The 27,356-nt window shown below is 39.6% G+C and overlaps 3 protein-coding genes across 5 annotated transcripts in view; 1 reads left to right on the top strand and 2 right to left on the bottom strand.

The window, feature by feature from the left end:
- The window catches only part of LOC121725953, a 38,531-nt gene extending 29,134 nt beyond the window's left edge, over positions 1-9,397 (top strand). Inside the window, exons 5-12 of one of the 2 annotated variants that reach the window (XM_042113153.1) lie at positions 3,686-3,847; positions 4,935-5,085; positions 5,714-5,945; positions 6,193-6,360; positions 7,626-7,763; positions 7,868-7,922; positions 8,277-8,485; positions 9,082-9,397. In XM_042113153.1, coding sequence (XP_041969087.1) covers positions 3,686-3,847; positions 4,935-5,085; positions 5,714-5,945; positions 6,193-6,360; positions 7,626-7,763; positions 7,868-7,922; positions 8,277-8,485; positions 9,082-9,352 — 1,386 coding nt within the window. In that variant the 3' untranslated portion in view covers positions 9,353-9,397. The remainder of the gene's footprint in view (positions 1-3,685; positions 3,848-4,934; positions 5,086-5,713; positions 5,946-6,192; positions 6,361-7,625; positions 7,764-7,867; positions 7,923-8,276; positions 8,486-9,081) is intronic. The other variant, XM_042113154.1, reaches the window with a different exon arrangement.
- Positions 9,398-10,173: 776 nt separating this feature from the next.
- LOC121725954 lies at positions 10,174-14,933 on the bottom strand. 2 transcript variants are annotated; one of them, XM_042113155.1, is made up of 6 exons: positions 14,720-14,933; positions 12,019-12,178; positions 11,384-11,488; positions 11,007-11,127; positions 10,430-10,615; positions 10,174-10,309 (listed from the first exon to the last, which is right to left on the bottom strand). In XM_042113155.1, exons 1-6 carry the CDS (start codon positions 14,806-14,808, stop codon positions 10,194-10,196), a joined length of 777 nt encoding a protein of 258 aa, XP_041969089.1. In that variant the 5' UTR covers positions 14,809-14,933; the 3' UTR covers positions 10,174-10,193. The 2 variants fall into 2 exon arrangements, with proteins under 2 accessions (XP_041969089.1, XP_041969090.1); XM_042113156.1 differs by having other exon boundaries at positions 14,701-14,885.
- A 497-nt stretch (positions 14,934-15,430) lies between these two features.
- On the bottom strand, positions 15,431-26,496 carry LOC121726078. Its single transcript, XM_042113306.1, has 10 exons — positions 26,218-26,496; positions 23,924-24,069; positions 23,490-23,691; positions 23,235-23,326; positions 20,325-20,402; positions 17,583-17,690; positions 17,029-17,176; positions 16,667-16,790; positions 16,175-16,360; positions 15,431-15,641 (listed from the first exon to the last, which is right to left on the bottom strand). The coding sequence occupies exons 1-10, from the start codon at positions 26,323-26,325 to the stop codon at positions 15,475-15,477; spliced, it is 1,359 nt and encodes a 452-aa protein (XP_041969240.1). The 5' UTR covers positions 26,326-26,496; the 3' UTR covers positions 15,431-15,474.
- Positions 26,497-27,356: the final 860 nt, after the last annotated feature.

The raw sequence follows: 27,356 nt of genomic DNA, 5'->3' as shown, positions 1-27,356 counted from the left end.
TGATGAATGTAATTTGCATAGTAGCATAATATGCTTTTTTGTTCTTAAAACAACGCCAAAACTCCCAATCTTGTATCTTCAAAGAATCAGGAGTTCTCTCAGCACCTTCCGAATCACGGTGTGGGAATATGACGTGGAGGCCACAAAGGAAGATCTTCCGACCAGGTCAGGTCAGGCCGGAGCCCACGTGATACATCTCAGCTGTCGTATATATACTGACGCGCTCAGAAAACTTCGATAGCGCGATGCAGAAATGTTAGGCGAATTGTGGGTACCGCCACATCACTCCCCCCCGAAGACCGGAGGTCGAATCTTGAAGTCTTGTCGCTTGAGTCGCCAGTGCCAGTGAGTTCCAGTGAGTCGGAACTGTTGCAGTGAGTCCCAGTGAGTCGGAACTGTAAGCTGCTGCACGGGATCCAGTGAGTCGGATAAGCTGCCGTGCGGGGCCGATGCTACGTGCTGACCAGGAGAGATGTGCTCTGCTTGCTGACCGGTCGGTGTAGTGAGAAAGCCCGATGATGCCGATGCGGAGTCGCCCAGGCCGCGGTACATTGCGGCTAGTGGACGAGGTACCCGATGAGGCGATGCTGGCTGGCGCGGTGCGGATGGGAGGGGAGTGATGATGATGAAGGAGGCGTGTTCTGTCGAGGGTCACCAATGTGGGAATATGACGTGGAGGCCACAAAGGAAGATCTTCCGACCGAGCGAGGTGTTATGCTCGGTCAGGCCGGAGCCCACGTGATACATCTCAGCTGTCGTATATATACTGACGCGCTCAGAAAACTTCGATAGCGCGATGCAGAAATGTTAGGCGAATTGTGGGTACCGCCACAACGGTATACCAGGTATACCTCGGTGCAAAATCTTACTTGCTGGTAGCATATGCTTATCATCATATAATACTTCTCACTAAACCGAAGTCACCACATGTTTCCCTTTAAACTTTGAGGAGTTCTTTCGATTACTTATGGATCCTTCATCAGATCACCACTTTTGTGAATATAATACCAAATTGGGATGATCCCCTATATACCAAAAGAAAAATTTTGAAAATCGGTTAACAAACGGCGGTGTAATCGTTGAACATAAAAAAATGAACATAACACCTCCTCCATTTAGAAAGTCGATTAAAATTGTAGCCTTTGTGTTATTCTGATGTATAAGCTATATAATTGTAAAGTTTCATTAAAATCCGTTCAGTAGTGTTTGCGTGAAAGAGTAACAAACATCCATATATCCATACATCCAAACAAATTCTTTCGCCTTTATAATATTTGTAGGATGAAGAATGTAGGATGTTTTAGGTGCATCTGTCTTTAGAATCGGTTAAAACATAGAAAACGCAAGTTTAAACGCTCGACTTCTAACCTAGTCTTGGGCAGCAGATACTGCCCTGGCGGGTGAACCGCCGTGGGAGCTGGTTGCAAGGTTCTTTGCCGGGCTGCACCTCCTCGTTTCAGAGAGGAGGTCGCGGGGCAAAGGTGGGGCCCGGCTTAACTAGTCCCGTCGCTGAGGGGAATGCTTCAGTTTGCCGGAGCGTTCCCTAACTTTGGTGGAAATCTGGTTCCTTTTGAGGTAGACCGGCCGGTCGTGGAGGGAGTCATGTGTTAGACAGATCCAGGACATCCCTCCGCATACGGCTGAAGGCAGACCGCAGGTGGTTATAGTGGGTAAGCCCGACGCTCTCGTCGGGAGTCCAACATAGGGGCACCCATAAAGGGTTTCCCAGCGCATCAAAAAAAAATACCTTACTCTTCAGCAACTTTGTCAGATGAGATTCCACACGGAAAGAGTAAGGACTTAAAACTTACAAACAAATCGAACTAAAATAACAACGTAAGCATATTGTACGTGAAATTTTAGTTTTGGTACAAATATATACAAGTCTTAATTGAATAATAGCATTTTCCGGCGGTTATCGGCGAGCTTCTCGATTTTCCACAAAACACGGAGTTATGGCGTCGTAAACATTTATGTCATGATTTGTTTTCAACTGGCAAATAAATATATTGAGCGTGAAGTAAAGCATTTAACATATTATATTTTAGTGTATAACTTTTAACAATACTCGTATAAATTATAAAATTAGTTTAAACATACACTAACAGGCACTAAGTTGGGCTAAAATCGATACTTGGTTAAATATTATGTTGATGACTCGTTAAAACGATTTCCAAAAACACATTAATACACAGTATTTACAGGTATTTACACAGAATGCTTATGGGGAAACTACCCATTGTTGGCAGTCATCCTATTGTTGCGCCTTAGAATTTTGTTTAAAACACCACGAATGCTAATAATAAAATGCTAAACTTTTGCTGCATAATAAAATGCTAAACGTTTAAAATGCCTTTCCTTATTTTATCTTATATATTTTAACATAGAATTAGACTTAGATCGGCAGTCGGCACAAGTGAGGGACTAGTATGCGAGATGAATGATTTTTAGCGACGTACACAAAGATGAATATTTTTGCAGCAAGGCCTTAATTTTATGTTCCTGCTATTTGCTGTTATCGACTATTTGTAGAAGATTTTCTACAATTTTCAAATTCTACTTTAGAGCTCTATTGTATTAGATCAATCATAAAAAAGTTTCGCACATATAAATATAAGCATAATCTGTCGACTATACCACAGAATATATATTTGGCTATACCTAATATGAAGTACTTTCAAGAGAAGATAGTTGTATGTTTCGGTGTACAGTTTTTTTGAAATTTTATTTATACTGTTTATTTTAAAATACGGAGTATTCGCAAATTGTTACATAGTTCATCGGTATAGTACGAGCGCCCTTTCAAAGCGAGTAGAGTCCGATGATTTGTGGGTAAACAAACGTTTTATAGCTGATAAATCTTCACGTCAAGTGTACCAGGGGTCATGAACGGCGAAGGGTTCAACACGAATATAGAAAACCTACCAAATTTACCGGCCTATTTTTACACGAGATATTGTGCGCGTCAGAAGATAAAATTATCTCGGCCTTAATGAAAACGAACCGCTGTAAGGCCGGCCAGGTAACCGGACACCCGTGACGTCATTGTGACGCCGCGCTACGTCAGATTTGACCTATTGGTCTCGATTCCCGCGAGTGCCACCCGAAACTCCCAGAGGAAGCGATTATAATTCAATATGGAGGTCGCCCGTAAACATCGCTCCTACATAAATAATGTGAAAACACGACATCATAGTTTATGCCAACTGTTACGGCTTCTGTTTCTGAAGTTTACTAGCTGGTGCTTGAGTAAGATGTGTCAACAGTCGGACAGACTCAAATACTCAATGACACAGTTTATAAAAATATACAAACAGCATCTTTATCTACCTTTATAATGGTAGATACCAGATGCAACCGTTTAGTTGGGACACTGGACTCTAAAAATTTTTTTCACTCTAAAACTTCATAATATTATGTATTTTACAAATGGATCCCTAAATCGAAAAATGATCTTTAAATACCTACTCGTAATATTTAAAAAAAACACACACTGTGGGGTGGACGCGGAAAAAAAAAACATCCCCGCTTGATGTGTACTTACTGTGTACTTGTGTAGGAGAGGTGCGATTTTTTTAAATATATTTCTTAAAAAAAAGATTTATGTAACATGGGAATAATTGTAATTATTACACTTATGAAAATGCTAAGCATCTAATTTAACATATCAATTGTAAAATTTCAGAGCGATACCTGTGACTCGGGCGAGTGTCTGGGGCTGGAGGACGGCGAGGGGTGCCCCAAGGTGCCGAAGATAGTGTCGGCGTGCCTGGCCCACCTGCGCCGACACGGCCTGCGGACGAGGGGCCTCTTCCGCGTCTCGGCGTCTATCAAGAGAGTTAGACAGGTAAGGCTTGTGATGCGAAGAACTCGCCCGATTTCACCTACCGAGTTGAGTGGCAAGACAATACCCTCGGCCTAGCACTCGGTTTCCTTGGCCGAGAGCACTGTCTCGCTCGGTAGGTGTAATAAAGACAGTCCTTGCGATTCTAGAAGCGAGTTGAAAGTTTACTCGCCAGATAGAGAGAGATTCGGTCTTTGAACTTTAAATATAGTAGAAATATCTCTTTCATATGAACCACAATCTTGAAAAAAATTGTTAACGTCCCGCAACTGAATTCGTAGACCACCTGGCCGTCCGAGTATACTTGTTTATAATATTCGCAGATTATTACATACAATCTAACCTTGCAGAACTGCTAATATTACAATATTAGTTACACATGGCGTTGTTTTAGTAAACTCAAACGAAACAATGTACGTGCGAACTTGATTTAGAAACTCATTTTAACGTGTTGCTATGACAGGAAATAAAGCAGTAAATCAAGCGAGCGGTGTTTACGTATCGACGATCGATACGTACGAGAAATGACCGACGAAATTAGATGTTTAGCATCAGATCAGGTTTTATATGTTGATGATCGTTGACCCAGATAGCCCGGGATTTATTGCGAGTGTTGTGTACTCAGAGAAAACAATCAATGAGATATTGGATGATTTAATACTCATTGCGATTACCGAGGGCCACTCGAATGTGCTGTTAAGGCACATTTCTGCAAGTGGTCGCTCGTTATGAGGCAAGATGTAATCGTGTCTTAATCGGCAACGTTTACGTCAGTTACTTATGAAGTATTCCGGCACCTTTTAGTGTATTTCCGCCTAAAGAATTCCGACTGAGCCAAAGCGATATAGTTCACTTCCAAATTTATTTCCACTATTTCTCTGTAGTCGTATCAGTGTCATGTAATCGAGCTAGTTGCTAACCCACTTATGCTAAAGACTCTGTAGAACAGTCTTGCTTCGGCACCATCGCAGTCACAAGTGTAATTTTCAAATAACCATGGGTGGCAATCGCCTGTCACCAGACGACACGTCTTGTTTTCTCGTTTACGTGTAAAACATTCATCATTGTACCGTGTACGTTGCAATTTCAGCTTCGAGAGGAGTGGGAGAGCGGCGTGGAGTCGGCGCTGGACGGGGCGGTGTGTCCGCACGACGTGGCTACGCTGCTCAAGGAGTTCCTACGCGACCTGCCCGACCCCCTGCTGTGCAGGGACCTTTACCCCGCGTTCTTATCCACACAAAGTATGGGTCTTTGTTAAGCTTTAATTCTTACCGCTAGTAAGTCAACAAAATGACAGCATCAATTTATTTACCATGGTGGTTCTCGGTCCTGCTAACATGCCCAGTGTACCAAAGAGACATTTTCTGATCTCAAGTACACAATACGCTCGTAGGGAAACATCGTGAGGAAACCATACATATGGTTGGTCCCAGACGTATTGAAATATTCATTTCTCTGAACTAGGCCGACTATGTTGCGAGAATATCGTAGGTATGTGCTTGGACAACTATAAGGACATAAATTTATTTAAATTCGTATCCCAGGCACCACATTATTTGTTAAGTAGTTACTTCGCTTAAAAGATACTGTATACAGTGATTTATAAAAATCATACACACCGGATGCAAGGGCCTAGTTTCAACATGCCCAAATTTACACGCAAATTCATCGCTTTAGGTTTATTCAAATTTTTGAGACGGGCACGGGAACGTGTGTTGGGCTAATTCCATCAAACATTCCGACTACTGCAACTTCTGTATTTTTTTGTTTATTCCACTTAACGACAACTCAGGTGCAAACAAATTCCCGTCGAGTATTTGTGCTATAAATTGTCGATATATGGCTATAAATTGACGACTGCCATTTCAGAAATTCGCAACCCCAAGCTGCAGTGGGAGGCGCTGCGGCTGCTGGTGCACCTGCTGCCGGCGGCGCACCGGGACACGCTGCACGCGCTGCTCTCCTTCCTCTCCCTCCTCGCCTCGCACTGCGCGGACGACGTTCAAGCCTCCAAGGAGGGAAACATGATGAACGCCGCGAATATAGCCACGATATTCGCGCCCAATATCCTCCACAAGAATAAAGGGAATGAAGCTGCAGGGTGAGTTACTTTCTTCCACCGATTACATGCCATGACCAGCTTATGAGACAATTACCAATACATTTACACTAAGTAGCGGAATCTCAGTGATTGGTTATTATTATTAGGAAATACTTAAAGAACCATTAATAACGAAAAAAGTTTAGGATTTAATACAGCACAACACGGCGACATTACACGTGCGATTGCGAACTTCTACCAAACACGTTTATGCCCAACCACTATAAAGCATTCACGCGTATTTCAGGTCGGAGCAGTTGTCGGAGCGCACGGACGTGATCGACGTGGTGCGCACGCTGGTGGAGCGGCAGGCGGAGCTGTGGACGCTGCCCGCTGAGCTGCTGCACGAGGCCTACGTGCACCTCGCGCACTCCGCGCCCGCGCAGCTCGACGCGCTGCTGCTGCACCGCGCCGAGTGAGTGTAGTTTAGACTGGCCGTAGACGGACCGCAGTCGCGTTGAACTACTACTCCGACCGCTCAAGAACTGCCCGAGCGCACTATGGAAAATGGTAGAACTAGAGCATATCATAAATGGTTTTTAAAAATATCACAATTTATTCGATACTCTAATAACTAAATAATCCGAATCAGACTTTTTTTTGTACTAAAACTGCATAAATTTTTCATAGGTCGAAGTAAGTTGTAGTAGCGGATGGCTCATTCAAATGTTTGCATACACATAATTCAAATGAATATTGTGAAAAAAGTATTTAGCACATGCATGCGGTTTTATACATTTTTAAAAAGGATATTTTATGTTCATAATAATGAGCTATTAACTTTTTTTAATATGCTTTTTATTTTTGAGTAATTACTTAAAAATTGACATACCCTATTTTTCACTTTTCTTTTTTTTCGTCGAAGGTTTTCACATTTACCCAAGCCTCCCCACGCTCAACTTTATGTGTTATTTGATAGCCTAACTATTCATAAATGAAAAATTAAAGAAATCAGCTGCGGAAGTTTGCGGTCCTGGAAGTTATGGGGAAAAATGTGATAGAGGTCGGAGTAGATAATTCGGTATCTTTTGCGGTTACTGCTGACATAATGTGCAAAATCAATATTAATCACAATATTTTGATAGCAGTAGCTTATTATATTCTATTCTGCACTCGTCCTGCGTGAGTAAATATGCCATAACATTGATATTAGTACGTATTTCATATCTAAAAAACCAGTATATAAGGGGAAGCAATTATCTTCAAATTGCACACTTCAGCGTATATTTCATATTAAGTGACACTTATTTAAATTGGTTATTTCCATTAAAATGTCAACTTTCAACTGTACTAAGGGCGATTTCATCATTCCCTATATCGAGCGTGGCAGAACCTTGGAATCGTTGTCCATAGTTCTACAGCAAACATTCAATGTTTCTGAAAACAACTCGTGTTTTGTAATTGGTGACATTCAAAGACATATTCTGTCTTCTTTCAATAAGCGCTGGGCTCAAGCATCACGGAAAAAGGACAAATTTCACGGAAAAATGCGGTCCGTCTATGGCCGGCCTTAATGTGGCATGCTGGAGCAGCTGGCGGAGTTACGCCACCTTAAATATGAACAAGGAGACCTAATGTCACTTGTTTACAAGTTGATTATTTTGGCCACGTAACTTCCTTTATGTAATATCTAAGAATGTACTGAATAATCAGTGTTAATCCTTTCATTAAACATTCCAGTTGTGCAGCCGAAAGCGTGAGCCCCACTTCGGACTCCAAGCGGGTTTGGACTCGCGAGGCGCTCCTCCACACAGACACCGCCACGCAGTTGCTGATGAATCGGGAACTTCTGCATAACTACAATTCCACCGTACTCACGTATGTATACTTCTATTTTATCAATTCAGAGGAATTCATGAATATGTCATAATTAATGTGATATGTAGTATCTACATAATAATATTATAATTTTCTATTTTCAGGGCACGAAGTAGTGGTACGCAAGATTCTAACGATTCTGCCAGTGACTATAATGAGGTAATTTGGGTTTCATTCATGATTTAATGTGTACTATTCAACAAGAAAAAGAGGTTGAAAAGGGGGATGATAGTATTGAACTATTATTTCGTTGTCTGTAAACCGATTTAATTTTTTTTTCTTTGCTGTAAATTTTGTTTCTGAAGTGAACTCTCGTTATATAGTGAGTGTGGCAAAGTGCGCCTACCTGGCAAGTGCGCACTTTGCCACTATAATTGGAAATCTCCAATGAGCAGTATGGAAAAATAGCTTTATACGCACTTGCTGGGTTGGCGCACATTGCCACTCTCACTTTAAGTCAGCTGAGGATCAGCAGTAACTAATACAAACATAATACAGCACTATATTTTCCAGACGGGTGTGACGTCAGAGGACGAGTGCGTGATCACGGCGTCGCTGCGCATCCCGGGCGTGCGAGCGCGGCGCCGATCCACGTCGGGCTCGAGCTCGGGCAAGCGCGACTCGGCAGTGGGCTCCTCCGCGCCCTCCCCCTCCCCCGCCTCCTCCACCTCGCCGCCCGCCTCACCGCCGCACGCGCCGCCCAGGCTCGTCGCACTCGGCAGGTATCACCCACACACCCCCATCACACACCACACTAGTAGTGTAGTCGACGTAGCTCGATGTAGATGGATAGGCCGGAGCCCATAGGTGACCCGATAAAATAAATGGGTCGACCTAACTTGGGAGTTAGGTTAGGTTATCAGTCTATCTGGTGTAGGCCCCAGCAGCCTTAGCATGGCCACAGTAGAAATGCGAAAGTATAGAAACACTGAGGAGATAAACTGAAGGTATCGTTCCGATCTTACCGCGGCTAGCCGCGACCGGTAAAGATCGAAACGGTACCTTCAGTTTATCTCCGCAGTGTTTCTATACTTTCTCATTTCTACTGTAGCCATGCTAACGCTGCTGATAGACTAATTCGACACCGATAAGCCTAAGGTGCTGATTTAAACTTGATAGCGTAAACAGATTCCTTGATAGTCGAAGACGTTGTAAATACCTTGCGCCGTTTAAGGCCAATGACGTTGCTTTTATTCAAGAATAATGTCACTGTTTTGTGTGTTGTTGGGCATATCGCGGGTAGATCCACGCTTAGTCCTTACCAAACAAAGTGCTCTTTAAAGTGAAACAAAAAATAACGCAATGCTTTTGTATCCAGAGAACGGATCACGTCGGACGCGCGTGCAGTAGCGGTGCGGCAACACGACGAGAGCGTCACGCGCTCGAGGACCACCAGGTCGCACGAGCAGATCAGACATGAACCAGTCAAGAGCGAAACCAGGCTGCGGAGAGACGAGAGGAGAGAGGACAACCTGAGGAGAGACGCCGTAAAGAAAGAAGATTTAAATAAGGAGAAAAGAACGATAGAGGCTCCGCTCTATTTTAAGAGAGGTGAACTCATATCGAGCACGTGGAACAGGCCCGCATGACATACTGTAAACTCTGCTTTTATACATAAACGTCTATTTATCATATCGTCTTTCATTTCGGGTGTAACTGCCGCGTATGTAGTTTCGTACGTTTGTCTGTCCGTAATTCTATTATGCTTATGATTATTATTATATCCTTCGGAACTCTTATACTCGTACGTATCACGTATGTGGCGATATGCTTGAGATTTTCCATTATTGTGTAATGTAAGAATTATTGCTTACAACCACAGACATAGATCATGATAGATACCGCATGTGTATGTACTTCGCGTGCCATATCGCGCTCCCAAACGACGAGCAATGCTCGTCTTTCGAAAATCGGTTCATTAGTCTGCTATCGGAATCGGACGTCAATCGGAATTTTAAAAATACCTAAAAGTGCCGTATTAAGTCGGAAAAAAATTCAAATAGAAACGTTGGCCTAGATAATGGGCACTTTTCTTATCATCGGTACGTCACAAGCACAACTCACAGTAGCTATAAAAAAGTGGCACGCTCGTTTTCATACCAAATTAAATGGAGCGAAGTGCGGTATCTATCTTGATCTATTTCTGTGCTTACAACTCTGTAAAAGCTAGAAACCAAATAATATTGTGTCGTTTGCGAAAATATTATTATACTCAGTGTAAATAAGGAGTGGACGGAGTAAATTATTTATTTGTATTAAGATCAAAGATGTAAGATGTCTTTCAAAGAATTTAAGAAATATATTTTTAATTTTTGTGTATGTTATTTTATTACTATCATACGCTTGAAACGCCCGTCTTGTAAATATATTTTTTGTTCTTTGTGTTATTTTTACGACTCATCAATTCTTCTTGTTCGAGCAGGTGGTATTTTATTTATTTTTTATTTTAGTTCTGTGCAATTTATCCCGCATTATAATTCCTCCTAATTTGGACACGCCATCTTGATATTCTGTCTTTCCTAATGGCGGTATTACCGTAGTAGTTTCTGTAACAAATGTAAGTATTAAAAATGTTTCATTGAGCACCACTTATAATTATTCTGTTTTATTATTTTGCGGGTCCAAAGATACAACTATATTATAACAACAATGCTTTTGGAGCTTACCAATTTTTGATCTAGTTTCCATAGCCTGGTTACTGGCGCCCTGCTTGGAGATGGTTTTGGGGGTGACCCTCTTGGGTGCGGGTCGCACTTTGCAGGGGTCGCCCGGGAGCCGCATCGGTTGAGAACAAGGGCCCGTGCCGCTCACGTCGGCGGCACGCTGTAAAGCCGCGAACTGCGCTGCTGGACCTGATTATTTACCGCCGATTAATCTGATATCAGCTATATTGTATTACAAGGATCTTGCCATTTAAAATACACTAATTGAACTTTAGTTTGTGGAACAAAACTCGTAGGTCTGTAGCTACGTCGTAGCTTTGATGTATCTACGACGTAGCCACTGAGTTACAAAAACAAACTATGAAACTAATAAAAAAGAAAGAAGAGGAAAGCGGATATTTAATTAATTTTCCAAACTATTATAATTATTATTCTCAACTTGGTACATACCTACGATACAAGATACTAAATAACTCCACTTCGAACTTTGTAGGGTGTTAATTATTTATTCACGAAATATGCAAGGAAAAATGTTGTATTTGTGTAGTAACATTGAATTATAGAATGACAGATTTTTTACCAGTTTCACAATAGTCGATCATGTACGACGTTTTGTTGCGGTCGCGGTTCACACGCTGCTTCAACTCCGACGTCGGTTCGGTTTGCAAGATGTCGTACAGCATTGGATACTTCTTTTGCAACTGTGAATTAAATATATATTTCTTTTATTTCTATATTTGGAATATTAGGGTTAAGCCGCAAAACTGCGTTACGGCGTCGTATCAAAAAAACAACATCGCACAGCTATGCGATTTTGTAAGTGCAGACTGCAGCAGAAGTGCATCGTAAATTTTCACGATGCGTTCTGCGATGTCGTAGGTTCTTACGATACGAGTACGATGCCGCAACGCAATGTTGTGGTTAGGCCTTAGTGTCATCTGCAGTTCTTTAACGGACCTTATCCAAGAAGGCATTCGGTTGATTATAACGTGACGAGGGTGTTTCTGGACTGGCACCCACTTTTAATGGAAATATTTTTGGATCTAACAGAGGTCCCATGATCTGTAAGAAAATAATATAAAATTTATTCCACAAGTCATTAAAATTGTGATAATACTAACTAAAAGCCGAGCTTTGTGAGGGCTCGCGTCGTTTTTCTGCGTGGTAGGCAGTTTTTTTATATTTTAATAGTAACCAAACCTTGACTAACCGATGATAACACATCTACATATAAATAAAAATTACTATGTTAAAGCACAAATCAATAGGTGTGATAGCTTTTCCGTAAAGTGTACCACAAAAGTGCTCAATTTGTGGGATATACTGGGGCTCGTTTCGCTCGTCCTGTATACAGGATGTAACAAAAATAAGTGATAAATGATAATATTTTAGGGTGTGTACGTGTTCTTTGTAGATGGTTCACTGTAAAAGTAGCAGCGCTCGAGCGAAACTCGTGACGCTCGGGCCCTTGTCCATACAAAACTGAAAAAAAAATTTGGTTTTTCAGCGCTGCTACTTTCACAGTGAACTCTCTACTCTACTTAATATTTATAGTTTTTTTGAGAAATTTTCAATCATGTAGAGCTATCAACCTCATTACGGCTCCAGCCCGATTCCGCGCCGGTCGCAAGTTCTTGTGGTGTTCCTCCCACTCCTCCATACAGAGGACACATACATCCTGAAGGTCTACTGACTCGATTTTGGAAACTGTGGCGATCAATCTCGTCAACTTTGTCAGATATTCTCGGAGACCTGAAAGAAGGGGATCAAACTAACCTATTTTCTTTTCCGGGGCTCAAAGTACGAGTATCCCTATTCAAAATTTCATTAAAATCGATTTAGTAGTTTTCCCGTAAAAGCAGCAAACATCTCAAACATTCGCATCTGTAATTGCACCTTTATAGTAATAATTTATCCTAACATTTTCAGAACAATCATTGGCCTTTACTCTGTATTGGTCTGTGTTACAGCCACTGACCTCTATAAGTTACTCTTTTCATGGTTGTGCAAGCCGATACGTGAGCGACATAGACGACCACAGTAATGGCTCATTTTCATTGGTCGTTAACTCGTTCGTTATACAGCATGCGGGCAGTCCCCGCAGCCGAGATAACGACCAATGAAAGTTGCAAGTCGATACGTGTTCGTTACACCGCCTGCGGGGATTGCCCGCATGCTTTATACCGACCGTGATATAGACCAATGAAATTCATCGGTCGATATACAGCTTGCGGGACGCGAGTTGCCACGTTTCCGACAGTTCCCAATGGCCGCCATACTACTGCAAAGGAGATTTTTTTTTATTTGTACCACCCTGAAACTTTTTTTAACAGTTCCCTGTATGATCATAAATAGAAGTCTGATAATGCCATACCTATGGGAGGTCGTGAATGTGAACAATATTTTTTCATAATCCTAAGATTTCATTCGTAATTCGAACGATTTGTAATAGTATGGCACTAATTTTTCTGTAAGTTTGAGGTTTAACAAAATATATAAATACACAGTTTCAAACACCTAGGTGGCGGCAATCTTGTCAAAGCAGATGTTATGTTGTATAATATTCTGCGGCTCCCACCGCTCGAAAGATTTCTCAAAATGTCTTTCACCTCATAGTTATAGTATGGTTACATACTTTTTTTAAGGTTGAATTTTATCCAAATGAACCGAATACAATGATAAGTCATTAGTCAGTTAGTTCAAATAAGTCATTTGATAATCTAAAAAAAATTATCATGATCTTCTACTGTATGGCACTCCAAATGCAATTGTAACTCCTTACACAATGTTTCTGACGCGCCATGCCTGTTTCTATTTTTCAGTAAAGTTCGCACCCAAAATCTTTTTCTCTTCTCCTTCAGTGACGCCAATAGTTTCTTCTTCAATAAATCACACACAGTCAAAATTGCTCCGCGTATCAATTGTTGTTCCATGGCAAGAACGTCTGTAACTGGCGACGAACGCAGAGGTTCTCCCCAGCCCTGCGGGCCTTATCGACTAATGGCTCATTTTCATTGGTCGATAGGGCCCGCATGCGGGATGCGGGAGATTTCTGAAACGCATGCCACAGGGCCCGCATTCGGGGAACCGTTTTCATTAGTCGATAGGGCCCGCAGGGCTGGGGAGAACCTCTGTGTTCGTCGCCAGTTACAGACGTTTTTGCCATGGAACAACAATTGTTGTTACGCGGAGCAATTTTGACTGTCTGTGATTTATTGAAGAAGAAACTTGACAAGATTGCCGCCACCTAGGTGTTTGGAACTTTGTATTTATATATTTTGTTAAACTTCAAACTTATTTATTTTTTTATTTAACAATTTATTGTGCACAAGAAAAAATTACAATAAGACAATATACACAGTAAAACGACACAAAAAATCTGCTTATTTCTAATAGAAATCTCTTCCAGCAGCCCTACGGAGAGAGGTAGGATTGAGACAGCAGATAGAACGTGCACTATTATTATGAATATATAATATAATATTATATCAACACAATACTCGTACTAGTTAAACAGATAAAAATAGATATTTTGATATTATACTAAGTACTTATAGAAAAATTAGTGCCATACTGTTACAAATCGTTCGAATTACGAATGAAATCTTAGGATTTTGAAAAAATATTGTTCACATTCACGACCTCCCACAGGTATGGCATTATCAGACTTCTATTTATGATCATACAGGGAACTGTTAAAAAAAGTTTCAGGGTGGTACAAATAAAAAAAAATCTCCTTTGCAGTAGTATGGCGGCCATTGGGAACTGTCCGAAACGTGGCAACTCGCGTCCCGCAAGCTGTATATCGACCGATGAATTTCATTGGTCGATATCACGGTCGGTATAAAGCATGCGGGCAATCCCCGCAGGCGGTGTAACGAACACGTATCGACTTGTAACTTTCATTGGTCGTTATCTCGGCTGCGGGGACTGCCCGCATGCTGTATAACGAACGAGTTAACGACCAATGAAAATGAGCCATTATGAAAACGGTTCCCCGAATGCGGGCCCTGTGGCACGCGTTCCAGAAATCTCCCACACCCCGCATGCGGGCCCTATCGACTAATGAAAACGGTTCCCCGAATGCGGGCCCTGTGGCATGCGTTTCAGAAATCTCCCGCACCCCGCATGCGGGCCCTATCGACCAATGAAAATGAGCCATAACGACAGGAGAAGTTAGAGGTTGATGGTAAAAGTCAAAGTCTATGTTCTTTACCATCAACCATCAGAAAAAGGCTTAGCTCAATCTACCTATAATGCACTACTGTAGTTACCTAATATATAAAGATTTACCCAATGCTTTGGATTGCTTTTGGTCTTTGGAATACATTTGGCGTTGACCACAGGTAGTCCTTTTTGTAAGTCGTTAAATAGTGATCCATTTTGTATATTTTAAATATAAAGTGTAATCGTACTCTTAACGTATCAATTTTCTATCGAACCTAATTGGGTTGGTGTACAATAAATTTTAATCACATTATTCAGAATATTCCTGATATCACTGTCCAAAAATCAATGTTTATTTGACAATAGATTTTTCAATCATTTGCTTTTTTTTAAATCGATGTTCTAGAGGCCATGGCTTAAAAATAAACATGTTTAGGAAACGATTACAATATAAGGCTGCCTTCGCGCATTAAGTCGCGAGTAGTGAGCCGCGCGGCCGCAGACCGCAGGCCGCGTCTGTCTGGATTCTGGGAGACGCTTTAGTATAGAAGTCACGCGGCTGCCGCACTACTCGCGACTTAATGTGCAGGCAGCCTAATAAATTATAATCGACAAATAAAATGAAGCCAACAAGCCTCATATCTGCAGCTTACGCAAGCGGCAAGACATTATTGTCTTGCGTAAGCTGCAGATGCAGCCAAGAAGTCTAAATTACTAGTAATGTCCAGGAGGATTGCAGGAATTGCTGAGGATCTGCAATCGTTTGTTTGAATAGTGAAATCGCCCATCAATAACCAAATAAGGGACATCTCCATTTACTCAATAACGCGAACATTATTCACAAACAACAATAATTTTATTTAAATCAGAATAACAAACATCTAAACCCAGTAAGTATATTGATGGGGGTTCCTCCAGCGTCCGTAAGTGGGTTCCTCGCGGGGCGGGCCGTATGGGTTCTTGTCCAGGACCACCTTACCGAGCAGACCATGGCTTATCATGTACGTGGACTCTCCAGTGTTCACGCGGAGAATACGACGAAGTTCCTCTGTTTGAGAAAATGCTGAGTGATTACTTCATTTCATTTATCGCCAGGGAACCGTACATTTTTCCGGGATAATAAGTATGTCCCTTTCCCGGGACTCGAAGTATCTCCAAACCAAAATTATTATTCTGTCTACTACATAATATTAATTATTATAATTACACAGCGCTACCTGATACCTCCACTTTTATGGGCTATTGTCCAATTGAGGCAAAGCTTTGGCTTTCAAGACAGCAGCTAAAATGACGATTGATAACTAATAACTATAATAGGAAATATGAGTTTTAACAAGGTGTAACAGCATTCAAATAATAATAATCATTAAGGTACAAGTTGGAACCGAGCGACACTCGACAACTGCAGACGACGTGCAGTAGGTTTCTATGTATTTCTATGGAACAGCAGCTATAGCGAAACGAAGCTAGCGACACTTATTCATAGAAATATAATATAGAAACCAGTAGTGTCGCGACGACACGTCGTCTGTTTCCGCTTCATGTAGCCGGCTTCCAACTATGCAATATGCAGCCACTTACTTTGCAAAGACGGATCTAACTTCGGTTTCATAGACCATACTGATGGAGGCTCCTTGTATTTGTCCGGTGGTGGTGAGCGGTAGGATGCTAGGTTGCTGGTATTCGGCACGAATGTGTCGTCAGGCAGGTGTAGAGTCTGGAGTGCTTTGGCGCGACGTGCCAGATTAACAGACATAAACGGCAGATCTGTATTAGGTTTTTTTTAGCGAGTAAGTTCTAGGACATAGGTAAGAGCTTTTTTAACATCTCGGTTATCTTGTGGAATAGGTAATGCTCACGTTCAAATAACCCGACTAATCCTTTCTGATATTATAAATGCGAAAAAGTGTCTGTCTGTCTGTCTGTTACTTCTTTACCCCTAAACCGAATTTTGTATGGTGATAGTTTGAGTCTTAAGAAAGGACATATAGGCTACTTTTTATCCCGGAAAAATGTACAGTTCCCGCGCGATAAACTAATTTTAAAATGAGTATTAATGAAGTAAGTACTTAACTCTGGAACAGTATTTATTTAAATACTCAGTACGCTTCAAGTCCTGGATCTCGTTGTCCACGGGGGTGGGGTCAATGTCCTTCGACATGTGCATATTGGTCACTTTGGGATGGTCCTCAGAGAACTACAATTTTTTTAACTTTAAGCATTCAAAATAAATGAAAATACATAATATAAAGTATTACACAAGTACATAATTTATTAGTCCTTCTCATACAGTAGCGGGCGCCAGTATCATTGACTTTTCATCAGCACTGCATCAGTGAAGTCAGAGCTGATTTTCTTGAAAACTTACTGCCTACAGTATTGTATTGGGTGTACGATATAATATATTGTATTATATTGTATTTGGTTTTTGGTACCCGTTGCACAGCGGTCTTGTAGTACTCCAAGTCAGCAGGACACAGCACGTCGTAGCACCCGCGCCCAGTGTCGCGCACCTTCAGTGCGTCGCGGCTCAACCCGATGATGAGGCAGCCGTCGTCTGCCATCTTGCGTCGGGGACTCTTGCTATGAAGTATGAAGTATGTTTAGGGTTATGACAAGCCCTCTAGGTAGAATCCATAAAGTTAATAATAACTTTATGGATAGAATCTAAACTCTAGTCGTTTACCGCTACTAGTAATCCCTATTTCCTTCAGGCGACAGTCTGACAACCGAGTACCTCAGCTGCAGTGTCTCCTCTGCCGAATAGGCGAACAAAACTTCTGTAGCGCTTACATTTGAGTCTTCAAAGTAACATTTCTGAACGAATTTTTACTGTAATTGTGCTGCCACAGCTCTTGTTCCTTTCTTTCGGAATATAGCTATATTATTATATTATTAATAATCCACTTACTATAAGTCTACACACTTCTTGGTAAAACCGGTAGAAACCCTGAACCCATTACGTTAAACTTACTAATAAAATACATACGGTTTATTCTTCTTATCGTAATCAGCCATGTAAACAGACTTCAATTCCATTTCTCCATCAAACAGAGACATTTTAATACTGTAGATGTAACTAAAAATATAAAATAATAATTATTGTGGACCGCTACCACTGCTACATCATAGAGAAAAATTAATATATACCGGATATGCTATCTACATATTGTATTATTTTCCTCTATGACAGCTACCCTATGATATTTATTCTCTTGATCTATGTCGCGCATGCGCGCCGATGCGCCTGTCAAGTGCAACTCAAAATATATATAAATCCTTTTCTATATCATTCGTTACGTATTATCTGTCGCATTCATTGTTGTAATTTATAGATATATACCAGAGGTAGGTATTTATGTCGTATAGGAACAAATTCTGAGGACCGCTTTGTATGAGCCATAAACCTATAATGCTATATTAAGTCTATGGTATGAGCATACGCCGTCTTTATTAAAACATCATTGCAGCTACCTTTACTTTTGAACACTTGACATACCTATCTATATATATATAAAACTCAAAGGTATCAACGCACAGCCAAAACCACTGGACGGATCGGGCTGAAATTTGACATTTAGATAGATCGATGACGTAGGCATCCGCTAAAAAAGGATTTTGATCAATTCTACCCCCAAGGGGTCAAAATAGGGGATGAAAGTTTGTATATAATAATACTTGCTAACGCGAGCGAAGCCGCGGGCAAAAGCTCGTTGATTGTATAAATTGACATTAAGTCAGTGTCATCATAACATTGTCATATCTTAAAAAGAAGTTTCACACAAAGACCTCTATTCACACCACACGTCCCTGAGTGCCTTTTTTAGGGTTCCGTCACTCTGTCTACTCTGGTTCCGTAGTCAATGCAAGGAACCCTTATAGTTTCGGTCTGTCCGTCTGTCTGTCTGTCTGCCTATCCGCGGTTTTGCTCAGAGACTATAGGACCTACAAAGCTGTAATTTGGCATGAATACACAATTGTATTAATGATGCCGACAAAATGGTACATGAAATCTTAAAAAAATATTTTACATACCTACGTACTGTACATAAAGCGGGGATGAATTATTTTTTTCGCGTCCACCCCATAGTGTGGGGTGTCGTTGGATAATTTTTGTAAAAATATTAGGTTGGCCCTAACTGCTACTAGGATTCACGGGGACGGATTGCCTAAAAGCAAGACCACACAAAGCGTCAAGCAACACGATACAACGCTATACAATGCGACACGTCTTTACGTTTCAAAGAATTGACGTTTTTAATTTTTCCGTTAGGGAAATACATTTGACGCATTCCCGGCAGTCTGAGGAGAGCCACCGGGGTACGTGGACTTCCTGGATTGGTAGAGGCCGCGCCCGGGCATTACCCACAAAACCAACGACGTTCCTATTTTTCCGCTTCAGGCGCGGAATCCACGGGATACATGGGATTGGGCGAGTCCACATCTCCACGTCACGACGTCGTCAACGTAGAACGGTGCGGTAACGTGGCACGGTACGTTATCAACATAACGTGTAAATTTACGTCAACGTAACTTAAAAATGTACGTCTTTTTTCTTCTCTTTCTCCGTTTTTAACAATAGCAAAAACAGAATACGTGTAATTGTGCGGTCAACATATAGATCAGTAGTGAAGAATGTAGCAGTTTTACAAGGCATGGTGAGTGGCGACGTACAATGTTGCTATATCGTGACGTGCATTTTATGTTTCGTTAACACGTTCGCTGCGTTATAAGGCTTAAACGCCCGATGCATGTACGCGATTTCTGTGCGGAGGCGGGAAACGGCGAACTTCCCCTGGTGCGGGGGCTGCATAATGAGTATTTTTGTATATTAAAAGGAGACAAGTATAGGTTTCAGTTTAGGACTTTAAGGGCTACTTGATAAAGCATTAAAATCATGCTAAGGTCTTTCGACCTGATAACGCACTGATTGATATTTTTTTCCATTCCTTGCGGGTATAGATAACAGGGTCGATCCACCCCTTTCCGCACTGGTATAGGTAATTGCATTGTTTACAATACACAACACACAACACTAATATGATAGTGTTGTGACGTAATTATCGGGAGTGGTACGGTAGTGCATTTACACAGTCATTTGTTTACGTTTTGAGATATTTTATTGGTCTTAAATCATTAATAATACCTCGGCCAAATAAACAATGTAGAAAAATGCTTGAATAATTGTTTCAGCAAGGAAGAAGTCGTGAAAGTGAACGTTCTGACATAGATTATTTGAAAAATGACAAAAAAAAGTCATAGCAAAATCCTTACTGGCCTGTTATTTTTTCAAAATAACAGGCCAGATATTTTTGTTTCTTCAATAAATTATATTAAAAATAATATGTCGATAACTTATATCCCATCACTTAAATAAACCTACAATTCAGTGCGGTATCGGGTTACAAGACCTTATATATATTTTTGCATGTATCTCTCAAGTAAATAGTAGGAATCCAGGGCGAAGCCAGCACCATGAACTCTAACTCTTCTACGATCGATATTGATTGGTGGATTTCAAAATTTTTAAGTTTTCGCATAGTTACAGTCATTTATATCGGTCGATACCTTACTGGGTCAATAAGCCCTATACCGCAGCGGCGGAGAGTTTAAGTATAAGGCGAATCGGCCTGATAACGCACCATATAAAAACCGTCTCTTTTAGTCCCGCAGCGAAGGTGTTAACGTAAATTTGTACGTCACGTCAACGTACCGTGCTACGTTACCGCACCGTTCCACGTTGACGACGTCCTGACATGGAGATGTGGACAGACCCATATACAAGCGCGACCCTGCCAGATAGTTTAAACTACCAACAGATGAATAAAAATATTTTAACTAAGTATTTAATTTTATTTATTTAGCACTTGTTTTTCATACAAATAAAATAACTCTATTCTTAGTAACTGAATACAACTTAAAAATAAAAGTAAAACTCTGAATACATGAATATTGACATGGATACATTACAGTTTCAGCATTATTTAATTTAAAAAAACATACATTGGGCTCCTTAGGAAGATAACAATTATGATTTATTACGCCTACTACCTACATCAGATTTTAACAGATGTAGTTTTGTAGTAATACTTGGTACAAATTATTTTACGCAAAAATTAACAAGTTTAAAATTTTGTTTTCTTGGTTAGACTGGAGATCAAATCAAATAAATTTACAGTTTATACAAAGGAAGGGTTATAAAAGTACATATTCACAAAATTTCAATTTACATATTCACAAAGTTCAAAAGACTAAAATTTTATAAGTATTTTAAGGGCCCAGGGCCTTTTATCTTTTCCAAAGATTCTTAAGTAGTCAAAAATCTTAACACTGGCTAGTGGCTATTGTTAGAATAAAGATTATAATTTTAAAATATTTATAGAAAATGTATAACGCAAAAAAGGCTTTTGATTAACGTCAGATTTCTATATAAAAAATTAAAATCGATAACGAACTTCATGCATATCACAGATGAAATGCATATAAATCATATTCAAACAGTAATTATCAAAAAATAGCTGCTGAATGTCAGTTAAGGTGCCATACATTCGTTTCATCACTGAATTATTTTCATTTAAAAATAATTGGTGAATTAATTAATAAAACAGGTTTATTGTCCTAGATTGTACAATATTTAGAGTCAAATAAAGCTGGGTAAATATAAAACAGACTTAGAATCATTAACATATTAGGTGGTTAATGTACTAACTTTCATGTTATAAAAAGCAAAATGTCCCTTCCAAAGTTTATATAAAAAATGAAATACAACTAAGCACCAAATTATGACGGATAAAGATTATTACAAAAACGTATCCACTGTTGCAGCAATGATGTTATTTTCTATTTTTAGATAAAACAGTTTTGTCATTCATTAATTTTGGATGAGATAACACACACTATTATTACAATAAAGTAAGCCAGTCCAGTAATTGTTTATTTTATGTAAATTTTATTATTAATTATTAAAGTATAAATGTCGTATAAATACAGGTGAGTATTTGGTGTACATTTCAAGTGCCTACCTGTTGTCATCATTGATAGTGAGCAAAAAATGTTTGAAAAATCATGTTTGTTGTATGGGAGCCCACCTTAAAATATATTTAATTTATTTTGTTTTTAGTAGTTGTTATTATTGCAGCAACAGAAATACATAATGATCTGTTAAATTTCAACTCTCTAGCCATTACCGTTCTTGAGTTACAGCCTGGAGACAGACGGACAGACATTGTAGTCTCAGTAATAGGGTCTCGATTTTACCCTTTGGGTACGGAACCCTAAAAATGACAGACAATGTTGTTACATCAATTTCCGAAAGCCATTAACATCGTGGTTATACTATATCCTTCAATTGTGTTAACCATTTACAAGTGTTGTACACTATATTTAGCTATTTATGTATACAAAGCTATATATTATATCAGTAGGACGATTATAAACCCACTTACAAATATATAAAAAAATCTTTTAACATTTCAATAAAATTGTCCATCAATTTTTATAACTTTGACCACTACAGAAGGGAAAAAATGGACTAAGTAAGCTCTTTCAAAATAAGCATTATGAACAGGTTTTATGTAGCCAGTATTTTATTCAAAGCACTTTTTTATTATAATTTCAACCAGAACCCTATGCAGGTGCTGATAGCGAAATTCATAAAATATCGCTAAAGCGATATTCAAAAATGCTTCCTTCTCGGGCCATCAGCGCCGACGGCGCGTGTGCGGTCGGTGTTTGGCCAAATCAGCCTCAGCAACGTACGCATTAGCCAGTTGCGAAGTGAAAAGCGGAACGAGCTCGCAACGTGTGGTCGAAATAATATATTTTGTGAGTCTGGTATATACAGTAACTACAAGCCTGCACCGCGTCGTCAACATCAAATAGTGTCAATATTTTTTTATTCAGTTGTATAAAAATCTACACAATAGGCATGATGACTATTTTTTTTTCTTATCGGTAATTGAAAGACACTTAAAAAATAGAAACATCGTTGAAAGAATGACTCTGATAGCTTAAAAATTCACAAAGATATGACAATTCAAATATCTCATAAAAAAGACCTGCCCGAAACGCTCCATACAAAGTGCTACGAAAGTATGACGTCAGTCTTTCGTAGTTTGTACGCATCGAGAGACAACTTTGTTCGACAGGTATATTAAATATTTCGTTTATGGAAGTGGTTTCATAACAAAAGTTGCTTTTAATTGCATAAGTTATTGAATTGTATACAAATATTACGAAATTTAATTGAAAAAAAAATCGACTTGAATATCCAACTTTGAAGGCGCATAGCAAAAAAAAATACAAATGCTATCAAGCTGAAATTTTGGGAACACTTATTTTTTACCGTGATTTCTTTATTTTATTAACAAAATTCGCTAATCTTTGACCTTGTCATCATCTCTATTGTTGCACACTGTGAGCGAGCTCCCCTTTTCACACACTATTCCCTTGCATGGTTTGGTTATGTTTAAATAAATGTTATCAAATAGTTTTAGAAGAAATTATAATAAAATTGGGTTTCTTCATAACACTGTTCATCTTTGAAAATGTTATTACTTAGATAATTATAGATAATTGTCACTTCCTCCCTCCATGTGGTCAATAGGCACGGTCCTCAGACATGGAGGCGGAGCTCCGCTGCTATGGCACCCTGAACGGAACCACTAGGTCCTCGTGATGTTCCACATGCAACTCAGATATGGCCGCTGCGGCTTTCTTCACTGCATTTGTTATCTGCAATCACATGAAAATGGATTTAAAAAATTATTGATAAAATTAATTCAACTATAAGTCACCTTTTTTTATTACAGATTTTCAAGAAGACACAATATTGCATCGAGTGGTTTTACTCCTGGGTTGGTAAAATATGTGCTTGCACAGTAAACTACACACTAACCAGTTCTTTGTCAGCAGCGGACAATGCCGGAGCAGCAAGCATAGACCTTCTAATAGCTGGTGGGAGATCTGTCAGCAGTCTGACGCGTGGCGCGGGCGGGAGCGCCGCCCCGGCTGCTCTGGTGGTGTATGTTCTCACTCTCTCGCTGTACGCACTAGCTTCCAAAGAATATGGCCCCAGTGCTCCCACATCAATCACATTACTAAAACGAAACATTGCAAATTAAACTTATATATAATCACTATATAATATTCTGAATACAATAACTCTTAATACAACCACAGCTATGCAACTCATAAATTGGGTATAGAGAGCAAAAAATACTTTTTACAAATATTCTTTACTGAAACTTGAGAATAGAATGTAGTGTTTAGCTACATTATGCAGTATTGGTATGAAATATGAAGCAGTCCAGTAAATATATAGTGCCTTACGTTGCAGTCTCATGTAATATTCTACTAAGTGCACTCTGTTCATCAGGCTTCCTTGGTGGAGTGGAAGCGCATGTGTTCACCGATGGAGTTTCTTGCTGCTGTTCTGCCACTTCTAGTAGATGTGTTCTTTCATTTATAGCATTATCCTAGAGCAAAAACATACTTTATCCCTAATAATTTTTGTTTGTGCAGCAGTTTATTAAGATTAATATCAGTTTTGTTACTATGACATCACATTAATAAATAATCAGTAAATATAACATTTGGATTGGATGTCTTTGTTTCTTCTGAGTTTTAAGCAATACCAGCACCCGTAGCATGGCTCCAGTAGAAATACGAAAGTATAGACAAACAGCGAGATAAACTGAAGGTGCCTTTCTGATCTTTACGGCGGCACAGTATAGCAATATGACATATCCCTACAGTAGTGAAACGAATGTACGTGCGCAGAGCAACGGAGGGGTACCCGCGGGGAAGCGGGCGGCGCGGGCCCGCGTACACAAACTCGCGGAGTTTGTGTACCTAAGCCCACAGGGGTGACGTTGGCGCGTTAACGATAACTTATCTTATAAACAATGGGATATTATAATAAATGTTCAGTGTACGGATGTAAATCTGATTAAAAAAACAAAAAGGATTTAAATTTTCATAAATATCGGCTCACAGTTTACACTAATATTGTGTTGGCCTTGGCGGCATGTATTTGCATCCCTGTTTTGTTGTAATACGTTGTAAGAAGTGTAACAAGGAGAGAACAATATAGAATAAATTAAAAATCTGTCAAATACCCTGTTACATACTAATTAGTACCTACCTACCCAGGTTCACATATCAAGTGTAACATACCGCGTCCTTACTTTTCGAATGCGTTTTCATTATTTTAATCCTTCGATCGTGATTCGTGGATCCTTGGAAATCTATTGTTATTCTATTGTGTCTCGCACACCGGTGAGCTTATGGGGCTTGATGGGTTAATTAATTTTTGAAATAGAGAACTAAAATCATCTAAAAATAAAGTTTCACGTAAATATCTGGCAGTACGACATAATATGTACGATTCATCTACCGGCTCAAAAATTTCCTTTCCACTCCAGTCAAGACCTTGCTGGTCCAGTCCCTTATCTTTCCTATAATTAACTATGGTGACGTGTGCTGTTTAGATCTTAATGCCGACAAACTCGATAAACTCGACCGATTGTTTAATAATTGCCTCTGTTTCATATTCAACCTTTGAAAAACGACCATGTTTCTTCATATCGCTCCAAGCTACACTGGTTACCAGTACGTCAGCGCCGCTCCGTGCGAGCGCTATGTGTGCTATATTCTCTGCTGCATCATCCCCATACTCCCAAATATCTCGCCCCTCACTTTCAATACCGTTGCAGCAGGCACGATAAAAACCTCCGATCCACTTCAAATCAGCTTTTAAGTTGCCATTCTTACAAGTCAAGTTCCGTCCACTCTTCTTTTAATATCCAGGCTATTCTCCTCTGGAACGCTCTTCCTCCGGAAATCAGGATGTCAAAAACCAGAGATACTTTTAAGCGCAGGGTACGTGAGTTTTACTTGAAACAGTTGGCAGACTCTTATTAGTTTTCATAATTTATGGCATAAATTAATATTTATAATATTTTTTGCATCATCATTGATCAACTATATAATATTATAATATAGTTATTATATAATAATATAATAACTATATTATACAACATCAAAGGCGTTTCGTTACTGTAGGGACTAATATTGCTATACTGTGACGGCGGCTAGCCGTGATCGAAAAAAAATCAAATATAATGCCACTTTATGACATAGACTATAGTCCTGAAAATTCAAATAAAATCCTACTTTACGACGTAGACTATAGTCTATGCCATTAATTTCATTTAGTAAAAATAATGAAACATCTTGGTATCTAAATAAATACAAATTACAAAGTATTAAAATGTAAATTCATATTATTGTATTAAACAGTAAAGCACGCAAGCAAGATAATAAATACAAGGAACCTTGGAAACCATATTATTAGGTAGTACTCTGAATTACAATAAAGAGATAATACAATACATCACAACTATTGATTATTGTTTATTAATAATTGTAATGTTTTGTTATTTTAAGATAGTAATACGCATTGCACTATGAATTAAGTACCAGGAAATAATTAGTCATTCGTAAACATTTTTTTATAATACAACAGATTGTGTTTTTGCCTAACATTGACATAAGTTGTAAAAGGTGATTAACGATTATAATGAAAAACATTTTACGTGGATGTTTAAATGTAGTAGAAATACCTGGGGATTTGTTTCTTTTTGGCATATTCCGTAGCAGCAACCCATGACTGCGTTTTTCAATGAGCCAAAGCATGAATGCAGTAAGCCCTCCTCACTGTCGGACTGCATAAATATAGTGTTGTTTTTGCAGTTATAAATAGAAATATATGCAAATTGTTACAATTACAATGTCATTCTTTGTCACTTTGCACCTTTTAATTTCGACTTTCGTTGCTATTCGCTAGTGAAAAATCAAATTTCGCTTGAAAAGTGTGTTGATAAAAATAAAATAAACGTGAAACGTCAAAACTCAAAAGTCATAGGTAGGTAGGTACCTACTCAAAAGTCAAAACTTTGTGGACACTGGACGATTGGACGTCAGTTGGACGTCTGACGTTAACTGTCTTTTTTTTTATTTCATTAAAGTGGTGACAGACGTGCGAGTATGGAGTGTAGAATGTAGATGGAGGAGAACTATCTCTGTTACATGTGAAAAGTGTCCGCTAAAATGCGTTACGTGCGTAAATTGTAAATCATTTAGCAGCTTTTATTTCAGCTATTTTAGGTTATATTTTTAATCGGCTAACTTCAATTTATATTTTGTCACTGCAACGGCTACATTCATTCCATACCCTTTGCTGCAGCTAGCGCCCGCGCCACTCTTGGATGATTTTTCAACTGTTATTTACTGCGTAGCTAGCTGAACACTTTTTCAAATATCCCCCATATAAGATTCTTTCAGAAGAAGAAGTTCTCCTCCATCTACCCTCCATACGTGCGAGTAAGTACGCGGACCTATGGCTCGACGATCTTATTCGCCTGTGTGTCAGCAAAGAGCCGCGAGCCGCGAGCCGCGAGCCGCGAGCCACGAGCCACGGGCCGCGAACCGTGAGCCTAGGCGCATGATAATCCAGAGTCCGCGATTCTTGGGTGTCACCGACGACGTCGAGCCGAGTAAGTTCGCGAACTTAAAACTCGCGTGCTAGTTCGTACTGCATCTATCAGGCCTTTACAGCTCAACAAGACTTTAATTGCTTTGAATGAACGTGGCGAAAAAAAATAACGCTGCCATCATACAAAAACGTCATTTTTGACAGCTGTTCTCCTTAGACTTTGACTAGACTGATCTGATGATACATGAAAATGATGATTAAATTAAC

The sequence above is a fragment of the Aricia agestis genome, chromosome 4 (genome assembly GCF_905147365.1).
Source record: "Aricia agestis chromosome 4, ilAriAges1.1, whole genome shotgun sequence".
Lineage (NCBI taxonomy): Eukaryota > Metazoa > Arthropoda > Insecta > Lepidoptera > Lycaenidae > Aricia > Aricia agestis.
Note: the sequence above shows the minus strand (reverse complement) of the source record. Positions and strands in the feature narration are given on the sequence as shown.

Excerpts from the sequence above, each read along its gene's own strand:
- LOC121725954 (XM_042113155.1), bottom strand. The coding sequence starts at position 14,808 with ATGGATCACTATTTAACGACTTACAAAAAGGACTACCTGTGGTCAACG. Across the intron at positions 11,128-11,383 it reads CGAATGCCTTCTTGGATAAG|TTGCAAAAGAAGTATCCAAT; the intron begins GTCCGTTAAAGA and ends TTTAATTCACAG. Across the intron at positions 10,310-10,429 it reads GGAAACTAGATCAAAAATTG|AAACTACTACGGTAATACCG; the intron begins GTAAGCTCCAAA and ends CATTTGTTACAG.
- LOC121726078 (XM_042113306.1), bottom strand. The coding sequence starts at position 26,325 with ATGCAGTCCGACAGTGAGGAGGGCTTACTGCATTCATGCTTTGGCTCA. Across the intron at positions 16,791-17,028 it reads ACAAGACCGCTGTGCAACGG|TTCTCTGAGGACCATCCCAA; the intron begins GTACCAAAAACC and ends AAAAAATTGTAG. Across the intron at positions 15,642-16,174 it reads GTTAGATCCGTCTTTGCAAA|AGGAACTTCGTCGTATTCTC; the intron begins GTAAGTGGCTGC and ends TTTCTCAAACAG.